The 18,556-nt window shown below is 53.3% G+C and overlaps 3 protein-coding genes across 3 annotated transcripts; 1 reads left to right on the top strand and 2 right to left on the bottom strand.

Annotated features, from left to right (window-relative positions):
• Nucleotides 1-13: 13 nt before the first annotated feature.
• On the bottom strand, nucleotides 14-3,601 carry LOC131290373 (probable 2-oxoglutarate dehydrogenase E1 component DHKTD1 homolog, mitochondrial). Its single transcript, XM_058319524.1, has 7 exons — nucleotides 3,487-3,601; nucleotides 2,401-3,102; nucleotides 1,918-2,324; nucleotides 1,413-1,838; nucleotides 924-1,350; nucleotides 216-826; nucleotides 14-136 (listed from the first exon to the last, which is right to left on the bottom strand). Exons 1-7 carry the CDS (start codon nucleotides 3,575-3,577, stop codon nucleotides 35-37), a joined length of 2,766 nt encoding a protein of 921 aa, XP_058175507.1. The 5' UTR covers nucleotides 3,578-3,601; the 3' UTR covers nucleotides 14-34.
• Nucleotides 3,602-6,277: 2,676 nt separating this feature from the next.
• LOC131290763 (protein mesh) lies at nucleotides 6,278-12,265 on the bottom strand. Its single transcript, XM_058319938.1, has 9 exons — nucleotides 11,884-12,265; nucleotides 10,345-10,949; nucleotides 10,114-10,251; nucleotides 9,288-10,054; nucleotides 8,164-9,190; nucleotides 7,972-8,101; nucleotides 7,602-7,890; nucleotides 7,319-7,506; nucleotides 6,278-7,092 (listed from the first exon to the last, which is right to left on the bottom strand). Exons 1-9 carry the CDS (start codon nucleotides 12,263-12,265, stop codon nucleotides 6,278-6,280), a joined length of 4,341 nt encoding a protein of 1,446 aa, XP_058175921.1.
• A 3,177-nt stretch (nucleotides 12,266-15,442) lies between these two features.
• Nucleotides 15,443-18,540, top strand: LOC131290659 (lipoamide acyltransferase component of branched-chain alpha-keto acid dehydrogenase complex, mitochondrial). The gene is made up of 4 exons (XM_058319821.1): nucleotides 15,443-15,703; nucleotides 16,784-17,485; nucleotides 17,556-17,951; nucleotides 18,032-18,540. The coding sequence occupies exons 1-4, from the start codon at nucleotides 15,620-15,622 to the stop codon at nucleotides 18,269-18,271; spliced, it is 1,422 nt and encodes a 473-aa protein (XP_058175804.1). The 5' UTR covers nucleotides 15,443-15,619; the 3' UTR covers nucleotides 18,272-18,540.
• Nucleotides 18,541-18,556: the final 16 nt, after the last annotated feature.

Raw genomic sequence — 18,556 nt, 5'->3', positions numbered from 1 at the left:
CAAACCCCGCAGTGTTGGTAGAAAGTTTTTGTTTTTACTGGAATGTGGTCTTGATCACATCTTCTAGTTGTTGCGTGTGCCACTTGCTGACACCGACGGCCACGGTGGCACCCTCCGCACGGCCACGGTACTGGATCTGTATTGACGGTGGAGACAGAGTAGGTAAGTAAATAAAGTCGTCCATCGGTCGCATTCCGGTTTGCTGCACTGCTTACCCTTCTTTCGCACATGTTTTCGAAGCGGGGCTGCACGAACGTCCACGCGCCCATGTTGCGATGCTCCTCCTGGCTCCAGACGAACTCGCGTGCGTTCGGATATTTGGCCAGCTCGTCCCGTATCGCCTGCACCGGGAACGGGCAGAGCGACTCGAGCCGCACGAGCGCCACATCGTTGACGTTGCGTGCCTTCCGCTCGGCCTGCAGCGTGTAGTAGTGCTTGCCGCTGCACAGCACCACCCGCCGGACGCGCTTCGGATCGACGGTGGCGCCGTCGGCCGGATCGGAGAGTACGGGCTGGAAGTAGGTGCCCGGCGCGAAGTCGGCGTGCGTGGACACGCAATCGGAGAGCCGTAGCAGCGTCTTGGGGGCAACCACCAGCAGCGGCTTGCGGTAGTTCCGGATCATCTGGCGCCGGAGGGCGTGGAAGTACTGCGCCGGCGTGGACGGATTGATGATCTGCAGGTTAACGTCATCCCCGTCCGGGCTCGATTCGCGTGAGTCCGTCATCTGCAGGAAGCGCTCCATGCGGCACGAGCTGTGCTCGGAGGCGGCCCCATCGTACCCGTGCGGTAACAGCATCACCAGTCCATTGCACACCATCCACTTTGCTGAAAAAATAACGCAGACGAGACGAGAGCGGGTTTTGTTAAACAAATACAACCGAAGCGATATCAACAGAACCAAGTAAGTACGACGTGCGCTCACTTTCACCGCTGACCAGGAACGTATCGATGATGATTTGCGCGCCGTTGAAAAAGTCCCCGAACTGCGCCTCCCAGATCACGAGACTGTTCGGGCTGTCGATGGCCATGCCGTACTCGAAGCCGAGCACGGCCTCCTCCGAGAGAATACTGTTTGCCAGCTCGAAGCGCCCCAGCTCCGGTACGCCGTCGGCGGCCATACCGTTGAGCGGGATGTAGATTTCGTTCGTCTCCTGGTCGACCAGCATGGCGTGCCGCTGGGAGAAGGTACCGCGCCCGACGTCCTCCCCGCTCAGCCGCACGTTATACCCCTGATACAGCAGGCTGCCGATCGCGAGCGTTTCCGCCGTCGCCCAGTCGATCCGCTGGCCGTCGGCGAGCCGCCGGAGTCGCGCATCGACGTGCGTTTTTTTGAGATGTGGATGAACGTTCTGCGTAAGGAACACGCATGTGTTTAAGATGGAATCCGTATCGGAGGGATTACTAAACTTACAAAGTCTTCCGGAAGGCGGACACTTTCGCGACCGATATGGCTCAGTAGGCGATAGTCGAGGCCGGTGTTCCACACCGTCACCTCGTCGCCGGGCTGCTGCAGACCGCTCCACTGGCGCTCGAAGTAGCTCCGCTCCGGTTCGTACTGCTCGTGCGCCTGCAGCTCGGCCGTCAGGTGGTTTTGGTAGCTCTTCGAGATGGCATTGACGTCATCCTGGTCCAGCAGGCCGGCGTCGATCAGCTTGCGCGCGTACGCGTCCGGGATGGAGGGGCGCGCGTGCACCACCTTGTACAGCAGCGGGTTGGTCATCGTCGGATCGTCCAGCTCGTTGTGTCCCCACCGGCGGAAGCAGTTCAAATCGATGAAGAAGTCCTTCCCGAAGCGCTGCCGGTAGTCGACGGCGAGCTGGGTGACGCGCGTTAGTGCCTGGGACGGGTAAAAGGGAAACAATTCAGCTTGCTATGTGTGTGTGTGTGTTGAGAGACCGGTGCTTCTTAGAACGTACCTCCGGATCGTCCGCGTTGACGTGTACGATCGGTGCCATGATGGACTTCGCCAGATCGGTCACGTAGCGTGTACCACGGCCACGAGCAGCCGGCGTGGTAAACCCGACCTGATTGTTCACCACCAGATGGATCGTGCCGTTCACCTCGAAGTGCGGCACCTCGGCCATCAACAGGCACTCCTGGTTGATGCCCTGGCCCGGGAAGGCGGCGTCACCGTGCACCTGCACGTTCAGTGCCTTCGAGGGTCCCGCAGCGGGGTCGTCGCCGTACGGGCCGTCGCGCAGGGCGAGCTGCTTGGCACGCGTTTTGCCCATCGACACCGGATTGACCGCTTCCAGGTGCGATGGATTGTGCAGCATGTTGAGGTGGAACGTTTTCCCGCCGACGGTAATGTCGGTTGACGTGTCTGGGAGGGGAGGGGAAGGGTGGAGATGAAACTGGGCATGAAAGCGATTCGCGTACCGCAGACAGCCCGTACTTACGGAAATGGCTTGCGATGTCGCACATGGCGTGCGCGTCCGCCGGGAACTCCGGGTAGCCCTTGAACTTCCGGAAGATCTTGGCCGGCCGCGTACCGAACAGCGTGGTCAGCACGTTCAGCTTTCCGCGGTGCGGCATGCCGATCACGATGTTACGCAGATCCGCATCGGCCGCGCACCGGAACAGCTCCCGGTAGAACGCCATCATGCTCTCGGCGCCCTCGCCACCGTACCGCTTCACCGTGGGAAACTTGGTCGCCAGAAAATGGTCGAACGCTTGCGATTTCAGCATCAGCTCGGCGATCTCGCGCCGCTCGTCCGCGCCCATCTGCCGCTCCGACAGCCGCTCATACCGCTCCGTAAGCCATTCGCGCTCCTCCTGCGACTCGATGAACGCCAGCTCGATGCTGCACGTGCCACAGTACATCTCGCGCAGCACGCGATCCAGCTCCTCGGGCGATAGTGTCCCCGGCGTGGGGGCCGGCACGTGCAGCAATCCGGACGGGTCGATCCGATCGGCAGCCTTCACACCGTAGCGCGTGTAGTCCAGCTCGGGCAGCGCCTCGCCGGTGTCCGGTTTGCCCGGTGCCCGAAACCGCACCGGATCGATCGACGCAATCCGATGCCCGTGGTGCCGGTAGGCTTCGATCCAACGGTACACATTGCCGTTACGATTGCGCTGCTCCTGCACCGCACCATTCAAGCCTGAGGTAAAAGGATCATCATTGAACCAATTAAATTCCCTGCATATAAAAATTTGCAACGAGACAGGAAAGGCTTATCGAAAACCTAAGTGTCATCAAGCGCAGTGCTGTTGTTTAATCCCTCCGGAGCCGTTGCATTGCATGCTGCGACAGGTGGGGCAAACATATGTGTACACTTCAGCTGTATCGCTGCGAGTGGACAATCTCAGTGGTCGAGCCACCGCAGTTGCTATGATAAGCCGCTTCAAGAGCACCCGGCAACCAGACTCCGGCAGATAGGGTACGTCGTCGGCGTGTGCGTTCGCTAGGCGCTGATCGGAGATTGATAGGAGTTGCCGACTGCCGGGCTGCAGTTATCCGGGTGGTGTTTTCGGTTGTGGCTTACCTTCGTAGTGGGGCTTGGGCCGCGGTCGGTAGCCAAAGACACCCTTCGTACTGTGATAGCCTCTGGCGAGCACGAGTCGGGAGAACATCATGTGCGTTTGAATGCTGCTGAATGCCTGCTCGGTCGGCGCAAGTGTTTATTTACTCTGGACCTTCCCCGCTGTCTGGCACGCACACTGGTACGCACGCGAACGTATCCTTTCGGCGTTAGGATCGGTTACCAAGCCCGATCGCTTGAGAGATGATCGCTCGATCGTTTCGTGATCCCCGCACTCGCCCTTTCAATCGTACACGCACTCACACACATGCGAACCACCGTCCGCTAGATTGAACTCAGAAGTTCGCGGCGCAAAACCAACCCCGGCGGCATACAAGAGAACACTGAAACGGAGCACTACGCAGGCGTGCCCGGCTCTGCGTGCGGATCACTGCTCGCCATGTTTCGACGATGGAGACGGTGACGCGGAGGCAACGACAACGAGGACGACGGCGGACGGCAGTGTCACAGCCAGCCGCCAGATATGTCCGCCCCTGTGTGTGCGTGGTACGCCGAGCGATAAGGCATGCGGTGGCAGGAGCTCTCCTCCATCTCGTCCAATCTCCGTCCGACCCGCCACTTGACGTATGCGGTCGTTGTGTTGGTTTCGCTGAACGATCAGCGTTCATCGTTCGGACGGACTGTGAACGTTCAATAATATGCTCCACACTCTACACGCTTACTGGTGAGCATGGTTTGCCTTGGGGCATAATAGGAGCTCGACGGAAGATAATTACCGTAGGGTGTACCGAAGGGAATCGCGATCGTAACGCGGGTTTTCGTTCTTGTAAGTATGGGGGGGGCAAAACGACCAACGTGGATCCTGGCGTGAGTTTATTGCAATGTCCTGATGACACAATCATTATTTTGATTATTATAATATTTAGTCGCTCGACATTCCCTTGTGCGGCTGGCTCTTTATCCGTGGTGTTAATACTCCACAGTAATCTGCGACCTGCTGAATAACGGTATATTCTATGATCGGTGATCAGCTGGATGTAAACCGGGGAGTGCCAGACTAAACCTACTAACTCACCGTGGAATTTCAAACATGGCGACCTTCAATACTTGCTGCAGTGAAAGAGTCACCTATTACCGGAGCTTTACGCCATTCGGTATAATCAAGTAAAAGTATCTATAAAATGATAGTGTTCGTTAAAATGTAAATTTAATTATAGATATTCATTTTAAAGAATGGAATATTAATATTGGTATACAATAAGCATCAAATATAATAGAACAATTCCTTTATCTTTATAGTGGTTCGTTAAGGATATATCTATTTGATAGAAAAACTAATACATTTGACTCCTTTCTAACTTACCTGCTTTTTAATTTCTTTCCGATTAACGTACCTACGTAGTACGAACTTTTTATTATACACAGGTTTGATTTTTGCGTCGCCATCATTTGGGCGGTTTATTTTTACTATGGGATGAACGGACGCATACGGATGACCGGCGAGTGGAAGGAAGTCACCCGATAACGAAGTTGTAGATAGCTACCCACCCAGATACACAGTACAATAATGTGTTGTCCAGCATAATCGAAACTCCATCACGGACGATGGCGATGATTGACAAGTGTGATCTCATACCAATTAGTAGACAGATAGGGCGATAGACAGCAGAAGACGGCTGTCTAAACAAGTGAAGTCTATGTGCAAGTTTGAAACCCGCGTTGACGGAGTACTTGGAATACGTTTGGTGGTGGCCAGCAATGTAAGCTTGGCCGCAAACGTAGTATTTGTATTGATTGAACAAAAGGATCTACGAAATAAAATTAAGAGTTTATTCTCAGCTCCTTACAGACTAAACATTACTCACAGCACATACTACCGGTGGACTACTCCGAGCCACGGAGGTGCGTGCAGACGTTGGCGCACAACCCGAACGCTCAGTTGATCCTACCGGGAAGGTACCCTATAAAACGTTGCTCCCTGCCTTGCCTTTGCTCGCGCTGCGCTTCTGCCCTTGCCTGATCTTGTAGCGCACGATCAGCAGGACGATCAGGGCGACCGGGATGACGATCGCCATTACGATGCCGAACGAAACGCTCGTATTGCGCGCCACGTGCTCCTCCTCGCCTAGAACGACAGGTAAAACAAGGGCAAACGGAGGGGTGGGGCGCCCGATAAGACCAACAAAACCAAGAAGACATGGTAAGCGGGAGGGTCCATTCCGGTAGTACTAGCTTGAACAGCATCGAGCATTGCCATTGCTGCGTCTCTTGTCTGCGAAGGAGAGAGGGGTGCCCGGGGGGAGCCTACCTAACAGCTATAAGAATGTTGGGTTTGGTATGTGTAAGCCAGCGAGGGGGGGGGGTCGCTGCTCGGAAAAGAGGAAGATACACTTATTTATTAAGCTCTCACCAGTCGCAGCGGAACTCTTATCTTATCTGGAACACGACAGCGGAGTCGCGGACAGTTAGTATCCACGGGGACCTCCGTTCGCGTTGCACATACTAAGTAAACTTTCTTACCCTAATTTTGTATTGTTTGTTCGTGATTGTTTCTCGCTCGTTGCTGGTTTGCTCTACACTAACAAGTAGGTTTGAAGATTTTGTAGATAGAAACTGTGGGCATTGGACTCCGGCTGCATCTCGGAGATATGACAGATGGGCCGGGTCCAGCCGCGCTGACATGGAACTCTTGTCTGGATTTGTTGTGGGTGCAGCGTGTATGTGGCTAGTGAATGGCCCTATATGTGTGTGTGTGTTCATATAAGCTAGGGGTTGGAGTCGGTGTCTCCTGGACCTAGACCTCCGTCGAACGGCTGTCCATGCGGCTGGGCAGTCCGACATTTTGGACCAGCGGCTGGGTTTGGTTGCTTGGCTCGCCGCCATAGAAGTTGCGGCTGGTGTTGGGCAGCGGCGATAGGTTGCCTCCGACCTGCGGTCGCCGCTGGTTGAGGGGCGAGTTATCCTCCGTGGCGAAGCTGCTCGCCCGATCGATGTCGCTGAACGTCGGGCTGTAGGCACCATTCATCGGGGACTCTGGCTGCTGTTGCTGGCGTTGCTGCTGCTGCTGCTGCTGCTGCTGCTGCTGACCGAGCGTGGCCGGTGGGGGCGGTGGTGGATATCCCTTCATGTCGTCGTCATCCTCCTCCTCCTCGCCGGAGAACATGCCCGCCTGCTGCAGTCCGCCTCGCTGGCTGCGCCGACCTAGTTGTTTTTGATCAGCCAGGTTTTTATACTCGAAATCGCGTGCAACCTTAGCGCTATATTCACCTCCTTCCGAGGATGTGATATCTTCTTCGTCCAGGTCCATCTTTTTCGGCTCGAACTGGATGTTGGGCTTGCCCTCGAGCGGCTCGTTCGTCCGGTAGGTGGCGTCGTACCGCAGCGTCTTCTTGATGGTGGTGTCGTCGAACTCGCTGTCCTCGCCCTTGCGCAGTGTCGCCCGCGAACCGGAGCGGGACGGGAGCGGCAGGCGCCAGTCCGGATCCTCCTTACGCTTGCGCTTACGCAGGCAGTACACACCGCACACGATGCACAGCATCAGCGGAATGATCACAGCAATGACAATGCCAATCGCAATCCAAGCCGTACGACGCGAATAGAACACTCCACCTGGAGGACAATGCAAAACGGGACGTGTGAAGTGGAGGAGCATACAAAGCAAGAAAGGGGTTTGTTTTGGTCAGAGGAGGTGGAAGTGGATTCAAATTTGGCCACAATGTTAGTTCTGATTGAAGGAATAGGTAGCTACACTGCATATGTCCTTTCTTTCCCAAATCTGAACGCGGAAGAGGTAGTACATCCGCCTGCGAACATTGCGCATGCTGCCCATACTTACGCAAGCACTCGGTGTAGCCGTACTCCGGTACATCCCACTGGCCGTTCTCCATGCAGATGCGGCGGGAGTCACCAATCAGGAAGAACCCTTCGTTACACTCGAAGGACACGCGTGCCCCAGGCGTGAACAGGAAGTTGGATTTCCTACCGAAGCGAGGCGTCTCCAAGATACCGCACGATATGACCCGTCTGATGATAGGAGAATGGATTTATTAGAACACCACCAACAGCATGCCGTCAATCATTGTATCGAGCGATTGAACAAAGGGTGCACGTTCACTTACTTGTCGTTTACCGTCTGTATGTTAACCACACTCGCATAGTAGTTCTTGGTGAAGTGAGCCATTTCCCGGCTGAGCGACATACCATAGTCGAACCGACACTGGTAGCTCTCGCCGCATAGCTCTTGCGCCCGCACCACATCCTGCGTCCGGTTCGGCGGGAGGAACTGGCTCGGTTCTCGTATAAAGTTCGGCACGAAACTTCGGTTCGCAAAGTAACTCGATGTCCTGCCAAACTCGCGTGTAAACAGTGCCTGTCCGACGTTTTCCTCCTCACGATCCGATAGCATCCCTGTTTGCAAAATAAAAAAGTGTGTCCCATGAATAAGAATGAAGTCGTCGACAAGGAAAGGGAATTAGTTTGCAAGCTTACATTGTAAACCAAACTGCTCGTGTATGTTCTGGAAGTTGTTTATGTTGGGTGTCACTATAGCGCCGCCTGGTGTCACCAGATCGTCCTGCATATCCCAGCTCCAATTGCCAAACAGGCCGCGCGTTTTGTTCTGCAATATGAGATAATTATAGCACCCCCAGGGTTGACGGTCGACTGCTTCGTCTAACTTACGATAAAACTCCACGGTGTGTACACCCGTGCCGTCATGAAGCCGTTGTTTTCGACCACCTCCACGCCGACTCCGGACGAGAACATGATCACCACCTCGGACTGGTTGAGGATGTAGGTCGGCGTGTAGACGGTGACGCCATGGAAGTGCTGGAACTTGAGGCTCTGCCGGTCGAAGTAGATGCGCCGCTGGTCGGCGAACACGTCCAGCCGGTAGCGCCACTGAGCCTCCCGGGGACGCAGACGCACCTCGATGATGGTGGATGTGTTACCGCGGGCCACCACCGACGTCAGCTGCGTGGCCATGACCGGGCCGTGGAGGTTACGGGCCACCTGCTCGAAGCGACCCTGTACGTCGATCCGCTCGCGGCCATTGTTGCCACGCAGCAGCACAAACTCGCCCATGCCGTTGAAGGTGTACTGCAGTCCGTCGAAGGTGACGACGTGCGGATCGCCAAACACACCGGCCACACCGGGTGCCTGGTAGGCGATGCAGTCCTGCGACGGACGTCGCTCGAAGCGGAACGTCTCGCAGCCGACGGCCTGCTCATCCTGCCACATGCAGCACGAGTAGTACGGCCGGACGTCGTGGAACCAGGTCGACAGGGTGGGAACCTTGTTTGCCTCGTTCCACGGAATCTGACCGATGTTGTGGTTGCGGCGGGGTCTCGAGCCCCACATCTGATCGTACGAAAGCATCAGGTAGCCGTTTCGATCGTAGCAGCACTGCTGCTCCGAGCCCTGCACCGTTGGTTGGCCCGAGCGCACGCAGTGGATCGCGCCGCGATGCTGCAGGCAGGTCGGATTCGAGTCTCGATCGCAGTCCGGATCGGGCAGGTAGCGACCCTTGTCGTGCAGCGCGTGCTCCAGCGTGCACGGGCAGATGGGGAGCTCGTGGGCAAAGTTCCGCAAAAACCGATCCGTACGCAGCCAGTTCTCGCAGAGCGCCCGCGGCCAGTTACGACCGTGGATACGCTCCCACTGCGGCCCAAAGTACCAGCCAAGCGGAATCGGTTTCGACCACAGTACGCTGTGTGTGTGTGTGTGTGTGTGTTTGGAGAGAAAGAGAACGCAAAGCTATATACCCTATGGTCCTGTCTATGGGCGAAAGAGAACCGCATACTTACGGTGAAATGCGCAGGTTGTTGTACTGCTCCGGATTGGTGAGGTTGATCTGGATGAAGCCGAACTGCATGTCGAACGTGCGCGGGTTGTCGCGGTTGCGGTAGTTCGCCGGCACGATCGTGTACACGCCCGTGTTGGTCAGCTGCGTTTCGAGCATATCGATAAACTCCAGCTCCGGCCGGATCGTAGCCTCCCGGTAGCCCCACAGCGAGATCTGCACGTTCGCGTTCAGGTTCGTCGTCAGATTGAACCGGTTCCAGGTGATGCGGATCTCGTTCGGGTTGCGCCGATGCACGTCGTCCGTCTCGAAGAAGATGCGATCGGTGGCGGTGGCGGGCGTCTCGACGAAGTAGCGGCCACGCCACTTGAACCGCTCCGTGCCGATGGAAATCTCGAAGCGGATGTAGCCCTGCGCCTTCAGGAACGGCTGGATGCAGATCGCCCGGTTCGTGTCCACCACCGTGCCGACCACCTCCTCCGTGTCGAACCGGCACGCCACTCGGTCGTTCCGGTCGAAGCACGGCCCGGTAATGTTCACCACCGTGCCGCCCAGCATGTTGCCCGACTCGGGCGCAAACACCAGCGGCAGATGGGACGCGTCAATGTCCTTGTTGCACGTGCCCAGCATGATGCGCTCGTCGATGCGGAATATGTGCCGCCCGGGGAATCCGTTCGCCCAGCCACGCCCGGTCAGATCGCGCAGGACCGACGCCTGGCTGTACGGCTTGTACTCGTAGGCCTGCGTACCGTTGCCGGCATTGAATCCGATCTGGAAGCGGGAAACAACATTGAGAACCCGCATCCCTAATCCCAGAAGACCAAACTTACATAAGCGGGAACACCACCTTCGCCTCCAGTCGTATCTCCACCGGCTTCCGTGTGCGACGACCAGTTGATTTCGGCATAGTTGAATATGGCGTACGTGTACACCTCATCGGTGGCCAGGACCATCTGGAAGGTGTTCGTCTGGGGGAAAAAAATGGCGGAAACGGCGCAGGGGTTATATTAAATGTAAGCACGACCGACTCTCCCACTTAGTTCACCGAACGGAAAACCTACCCGGAACAGCGAGTTGTCGATACCGCCGGCAAAGCTCATGTTCTTCCAGGTCGTAATGATGACGTGCTTCGGCACGAACGTGTCCGAACCGACCACCCCCTCGCGGATATCCCACATCACGCGCTCGCGCATCTCAGCTCCCGCCCGATCGGTGCGCGTCATCAAGTCGCGCTCCATCCGGAAGTACACACCCGCCGCCCGCTGGTCGAAGTCCGTCTGGTAGATGCGCCCGATGCGGCACTTCGAGAAGAAGATTCCGATGAACGACGGATCGTTCCGCTGCGGCCAGTCCTTGATGGGGAACGACAGCGGGTAGGTGTAGTGCTCGGGCGGATCGGAAAACTCCAGGAAGCCGTTCATCGAGACGCGCGTATAGTTGAACCGGAAGCCGAAGAACGGCAGCTGGAAGTTGAAGTTCTTGTGCACCTGCGGCATCGACGCGTGTATGTCGCGCTGCAGATCGCCCGTGTTTTCCGGACCACCGCGATCGTAGAACGGGTACAGGAAGTTACGCCGAATCTGGGCCAGACGGGTCGGGTTGATGGTGTAACCACCATCGATGCTGTGCCTGGGCGGTTCCTTCGGTTGCTCACGATTCATCGGATCTAGAAACGATCGGTGACAGGTACTTCTATCAATTTTCCATATAACATACTCAAGTGGATCCGCAGCCACAACGAGAGCGTTATCTTACTAGGCAGTGCCATTTCTAGTACGCTGATGAGTCATTAAGCGCACTTCCGGAAACTAGTGTGTTTGGTCTTTGGAATATGACTCAACAGCGGTGACTGGATAGCATCTTTCAGGTATGATTTTCATTTGTTTTCAGAAGGCCAAGTTAAAATCTTGGGCATGAAAATTCTAAGAGCCTGAATTAATGTTGCAACTCAGTTATCGCTCATATAGCTCAAGGTGTGTTGCACACGGTAGGCAATGTTCCCGCAAGTATTGCCTACGACCCGCCCAGTCCGAATCTTTGCCAGTAACAGGTTGCTTATCAGTTTCTGTTTGCAAAGCAATCGATCGACATTTCCTTTCTTTTTTGTTCCGTTGATACCTCCGATCATTGGAACCTTTTATCGTTTGTTGCTCAGGAGGACCAATGTGGCAAACCTTGTCAATTCATCCACCATCGCCGTGCGATGTGTTGGGCGCAAATTGCGACATATCTCGTACAGTCGACACACAACCCGGTCGTCCGCTGGAGTTTTCGAAGCACTTGACTTGGTACAGAGGGCAAAAACGAAGAAAAAACGCCCCTGAGCTCTAATCTAATCAATAGCGAGCGTTCCCGCAAATGGATGTCTCATCGGCAAGAGGAACATGATTGGGCCTGATAAGATAACCGGGCCTTAAGCAGCCGGATGGGGCCCGGGAACATATTTTACCCGCCTGAAGCCTAACGGTTAGGTATGCTGAGGGCGCAACCTGCTCTGTTTCGCTTTCTGATGAAGAATATGCCCCAATGTCATTGCGATAAAGGTGTGCGCAGCGGAAAATGGAACTGAACAGTCTGGTTTGCATATGGAGCACGCTTACCTTCCCAGTTGTAGTTGGTATCGGCCATGTCCAGGCCCATGTTGAAATCGTCGTACATGAAGTACTTGCCCTTCTTGGCTTGCCCACCCTCCGCCACGGTATCGGTGTCTACATCGACCACATCCTCGTGCATCGCTGCAACCGCCGAGTCCTCGTCCGCTGGTTGATCGTCGCCCTCCTCCCCGAGCCCACCGTCATCTGCCGGGTCGTCCTGATCTGGTTCCGTTTGATCGTTGTCCGCTGCCGGCTCCGCATCGTAATCGCCATCGTCTGCAGCGCCCCCATCCTCCTGGGCGGACTCACCGTCCTCGGCGGCGACATTGGTTGATTGAGCCACCAGCGCCACCGCACAGAACAGCAGCAGAAGTAACTTCCACCGCATGGCTGCGCACTCCGTTAGTCACTTCACGTTCGCACTCTCCCGCACCTCGTTGTTGGTCCACTAGGGTTACTAAAGCACGCCACTACACGGCGATCCCTGATACTCGTCCGCAATCAAATGTCTATCTGTGCACTATAACACACTGTCACTGGCTGTATCACTCCGAGATCGGTTTGCGGCTCATGTGAAGATTTCCAACCGCTCTGGGCGTTGTCTTGTCGATAACTGGATACGCTAACAGGTGCCCTCGTACACCTGATGCGACAGTTTAGGCTGGTATGGTGCGCTTATCGCTCGACCCCGCTGTACGCTTCGCTGGCAAAGATAACACGCGGTCCCAAGATAAGATAGATGCGTATGGGTGCCGTACCCTAGGAATGCGTAAGCAAACGCTCCAAAACTGGCAAATCGGTCCCCACTCACATATCCCTGCCAGCTCAACAAGAAGCCCGGCCCGGGCCAGCAAGGGTTTTGCGATTACAGCAAACAACGCAATCCCGTAACCCTTTCGGTGGTAGACTAGGTTTTCCACACTACATGGTTACCGTTCCTGATGTCTGCTTTTCGTTCTCCAGCCCTTCGCGGTTGTGCAAGTTAGTCAACGGTTGCGTACCGCTATCGTGCTGATAATAAAAAAGCAGGTTGAAACAGTGATAACGGAAATGGTGTCATGATTCACACGCTCACTTCTAGGAATCGCCACTACGGTTTTGATCCCAACTCTCCCGGCGATGATGGTGATCGAGCGATTGCTCAGGATGGCAATATAGGGCATATCCGAACTATCGGAGTATTCCGTGCTGTCTTTTTGATATTTCTAGATCAATGGCGGCCAGATGGAAGTATCGAAATCTGCCTGAGGAGTTGATTTCTGTACTTCCTGTAAGGTAATGCCAAACTGATAGCATTTTTTTTATAAAAATTCCAGAACTTCAACAAAGTTACCTGATCTTTGCAAACAATTTAGAATAGCTTGAATATTCTTCTCCAATGGGATTGTTAATCTGCGTCTAACCACTTCCCAAAATGTCTACATTCTTATTCGTATACAATAGGTATGATGCAACCAGCAATTCTTTGTTACTTGCCTTAGGCTTAAGGCTTGAAATAAAGTTGGCGTTACTATGATTATCGCATATTTCCGTAGGACTATTTGAGCATCAAAACTTAGATCTTTAAGAAGACATCACTTCCATACCATAGTTATTCTGGAACTGAGTGGCTACTAAGTGAAATGTATAAGTCATAATACTTAAGACATAAGTCGTAAAATTAAAAACTGTATTGAGAATCCAGTGGATTTATTTCGTTCGCTTCGTCAAAACGCTTGAAGTTACTATAAATCATACATTTCTCGGAACTTTTATCGATGATTCATAGCCGCTGCATAGTTGAAAGGGCGATGCTACTCTGGGCTATGGGAATTTAGTTTACGTCTGCCCAACGAAAAGCATACCTTCGTTCAGTCAACGTAAAATTAACCGAAGCGAAAAGAATGTGCGATAAGCGTTTCCTCGGGGTCGCAAATGATATGATTCGATTCGAACGATAAATCGAAGCAGCGATAAAGGTGCTGAAAATACTAGCGACTACCACAGCCCTTTGGTTTGCCATGGTACTGATGAAATTGATTCACCGCGAGGTTTGCTATTTCCGGACGTTCATTTTTGCTGGTGACTGATACGAATTGCATGCAACTTCAGCTGGCAGGAAGTTGCTTTTGTCCGGGATTCTTATGCGACACATGAGGCTGCTATGGTTTAGAGAATGGGACAAACAAACGATCTACCAAGAGCCGTGTTCCAACGTATTATTTATAAATCAATCACAACAGTATAAGTAATCATTATTTCACCACATTACAAAAATAAACATTACTGTTTCTTCGATGAGTCGGCAACTTGCCATTAGGCGCAAAGTCTTTTAAGTGTCGCTGCAATCGGTCCACATATTTTATTCGTCTCAAGAGCTCAAAACCTTTCGTCACTTTATTTTACAGCAAAGAACAAATATCTTTCAAATAAACATTTTGGATAAACATCCAGATCATTTACTCGTACATAAACGAAGCAACTCGGGCTAGAAATAAAGCGAAAGTTGGACACTTTCCAACAAAATTGATTTCCTCTGAATTTTATATTTAAAAATGACGTTTTTGTCATATATGAATTGATGAAATGTGCCCATTAAAACAATACATTCAATTTAAACAATGTTACAACACACCTGAGATCTTTAGGATTATGCCATTGGATTTTAACAAATATTCAGCCGTTTTAGAGATATCAAACCGCATATTGTGTTGAGGTTAAAATTACCACTGGTTGGATTCTAGTATTTTTTATTATGGTAATTATAATGGTCTCTAGCAGCACCTCCAGCGGAAACGATTAAATGACCCTGAAGGTGTTGTGCATGTGAGTCACCGGAAGGATTGCAACCAGTCGATGTAGCTTTTTTGTAAGTTACTTCCGATAAAAAAGCACAACACCAGAGGGCGCTATGCTTCTGATAAAATGTGCCACCCAGAGAAATCTGTCCGTTATCAATTTTATAATGAAAACTGCAACATTAAATATTTCAATAATAATAAGTTTCTCGTAAATCGTAAAGCTAGTTGTTCGATGTTTCCTACTAATTCCATGTTGTTTTCTTCCGACCTACGGTTGTTTTCGCTTTCAGGAGTTTATGCACGATTCTACATGCATGATGTTTGAACCGGCAACACAAATGGCCATTATCAACCAGGAGGCGGGGGCCCGATTCCTGCCGGTTGGTGAGATGGTTGCTCCAAGGTCGCCTAATCGAACACGTGGTTGTTTTGCTTCCCTCCGTGTTGCCTTTGTCATCAGCACAACCACACGCAGGGGTAGGGAAGGTGTACGTAAAATATCCCTCCATCCATCCTGGGCACACCTCTGATAACGGTACCGGTTCAGCTGGGCCGCCTTCGTCGCGGTCATGAAGGAAGTTGTATGCTGTCACTGGAGCAAGCTGCTGGAGCATACGGAAGAACGATGTTGGGACGTGGAGTGTTAGCGCCTTGGAGCAATAAGCACACGAACACCACACCGCACCAGAATCCAGTGCGGCGCGCGGTCTGAGACCACTAACACCAACAGTGGCGCTTCAGTGCCGACGCGATACGTACGCAGCTCGCACATTAGGCACCTCCATCAGCCAGCGTGACGAAGGTTCGGCCAGGCAGGTTCGCAGTTCGCCGATCGCCTGTCGTACAGACCGGTCAGTCCGCAGAGACCGCTCGCAGTTGGCATAGGCTAGGGTCAGGAAAAGCGCTCAACATTCGACAACCCGTGTCCGTAAGCATAAACCGTTTCGTTTGCCTCCGGAACCATGGCTGGACTCATCAACCTACGCCGCTACGGGGCTGCCCTCGTGCGGCAGCATCTGCTCGGAGGCTCCAACCGTCGACAGCCCGTAAGTAAACACAATGCGCGAGAGGAAGTAGAAAACGGAAGGCTCGCGGACATAACTCCTGTTCCCGCTGAGGGGAGTTTGTGGCGCAGGCTTACGTAACAAATTGATACGACGACGGCGGTGACATCCCACGATCAACAACATGTACGATAAGCAGCAGCATCGCCTCGTGTGTGTGTGTGTGTGTGCACGCACCCGCCAATGTTTTCGCGGCGATCGGACACGGGGTGGCGCCTACCAGCGAGCAATTTTGCTGATCCGAGCTGTCCCGCGGGTTGTCGCTGTGGTCGTGCTCTGATCGCTCAAAACAGCTCGTTTCACTTTCGTTCGCTACACGTTGTCGCGCCCCACATGTGTTTGTTTCATCCCGCGGGGAACACGGTTGTGTTTTTCTACTTCCCTTTCGCGGCTGGAATGTTCTGCTGCTTGTCAACACTGTTGCCAGCTGAAATTGTAAACCGATCGAACCGAAATCGGAAGAGGTTCACAATTGAAGTAAACGCCTTTCAAGTGTCATGCTTGCGCTGGAGGCAAATAAAACGCAGGCATCCACAAGTTTCAAATATTTGAAATGGATCGAGTAAACACGTGCACATTAGTCTCCACTCGCTAATTCTCGCCAAAGTTCGCTTAACGATGAGCATACAAAGTCCTACAGCGCCGCTACAGGGAATGAAGCCATACGACGATCTGTAACCAACGGGTTAGCCTGGTAGCAGCAGAAATCATTCGGGACAAATGCACCGCATCTTGCGTCATACATAGTGTGCAGTTTCCGACCCGACTTCAATCAATCTACCCAGCTACTCGCTGGAATCACGCAATCAGATCGACCATCAGTAAACCGACCCACGTTGCATGCGTAACCGTCGGCCGAAGGAGTAATGGAACCCTTAATTGCGATCGGATTAATCCGCACGCAAAGATTGTATTTTTGATAATTTTGATCCATCCATTAATTCTTGGTTAATCATTCTTATTAATTAACCTCGCAATGAATTAAATCCAATCAGTTCCAGTCTGCTAGAGTAAGTGGATGGCCGTTTCATGAACTACTTCTCTGCTTATCCTACCGGGCAGGTAATTTATGCTAAGGGCAGCGCCGCCCAACGATCGCTGTACACGAGTGCCATGCTCGAGCGCACCGTGTCCTTCCATCTGTCCGACATCGGCGAGGGCATCCGGGAGGTGACGGTGAAGGAGTGGTACGTGAAGGTGGGCGATGTCGTCGAGCAGTTCGACAATCTGTGCGAGGTGCAGAGCGACAAGGCCTCGGTGACCATCACTAGCCGGTACGATGGCAAGATCGTGAAGCTGCACCACGATGTCGATGAGATTGCGCTGGTCGGCAAGCCGCTGCTCGATTTCGACGTCGCAGACGAAGCGGAGGATGAAAGTGGCAGCAGTAGCAGCAGTAGCGATAGCTCAGACGACGAATCGAAACCGGCAGCGGCGGGTGAGAAAGGTGCCTCCGGGCCGGAACCCTCCGGAAAGGTGCTGGCAACACCGGCTGTGCGCCGGATCGCCATGGAAAACAAAGTGGATCTGGCGAAGGTGACGGCGACGGGACGCAATGGTCGCGTACTGAAAGGGGATGTACTCGAATATCTGGAGGTTATTCCGAAGGGCACGGTCAAGCCACATCCCACGCTTGCGAAGAGCCAACCAGCACCGAAGCCTTCCTCGACGACTCCGGCTCCGATCGACCTGAAGCAGGCAGAGACCGTTCTTCCATTGAAGGGTGTAGCAAAGGCGATGGTTAAATCAATGACGGAGGCACTGGTATGTCGATCAGAACCACATCAAATCATTCACTTTTCGTCAATTATGACACTTTATTTTATATCACCAGAAAATTCCACACTTTGCGTACTGCGACGAGGTGGACGTTAGCAAGCTGGTGGCGGTGCGCGAACAGCTTAAGGAGGAGGCCACCAGCCAAGGTATCAAGCTAACCTACATGCCCTTCTTCCTGAAGGCTGCGTCTAACGCGCTGTTAAAATACCCGATCCTGAACAGCTCGTTCGACGAAGCGAACGAAAGCGTCATCCTCAAAGCGTACCACAACATCAGCGTCGCGATGCAAACCCCCCAGGGATTGGTGGTGCCGAACGTGAAGCACATCGAGCAGAAGTCCATCCTGCAGATAGCGACCGAGCTGAACGCGCTCCAGGAGCGCGGTGCCAAGGGTGCCCTAACGCCCAACGATTTTGCCAACGGCACGTTCGCGCTGTCGAACATTGGAATCGTACGTCCTGCGCAACTATTACTAAAAACCCTTGGAATTTCGTAACGAATTCGCTTTTCCCTTCTCCCCTCGTCCCACAGATTGGAGGTACCTACACGCACCCGGTGGTGATGACGCCCCAGGTTGCGATCGGTGGGCTTGGTCAAACTCGCGTCCTGCCCCGCTTCAACGAGAACGGTCAGGTTGTACCGGCGCACATCATGGTCGTCAGCTGGACAGCCGATCATCGTGTTATTGATGGCGTCACGATGGCCAGCTTTTCCAACCTGTGGAAGCGCTACTTGGAAAACCCGAACCTGCTGATGCTGGGTGCGAAGTAGGGTGGAACGGGCACCAGCCTTCACATACACACGAAAACGTTCGCTACAAAAACTGCATTCCCCATTTAACGTGCCGATATTGCATTTACTAGTCTTTAAGAGCAATACTATCCCACTGACCGCGTGTTACCCGATCCCTGGTGCAGGTGCGGGGAACCGTGGAAGGTGTCTATCGAGCAGAGCTCAAACCGGACGAGATCGCTATGCTGTGTTTGTAGATTATTTACGGAAGATAAGGTACCGAAAATCATACACTTGCGATCATGTCAATAAACAATAACGAAG

This window comes from Anopheles ziemanni, chromosome X (assembly GCF_943734765.1).
Source record: "Anopheles ziemanni chromosome X, idAnoZiCoDA_A2_x.2, whole genome shotgun sequence".
In the NCBI taxonomy this organism is placed as follows: Eukaryota; Metazoa; Arthropoda; class Insecta; order Diptera; family Culicidae; genus Anopheles; species Anopheles ziemanni.
The sequence above is the reverse complement of the archived record's forward strand: the minus strand, read 5'-3'. Positions and strand labels throughout refer to the sequence as shown.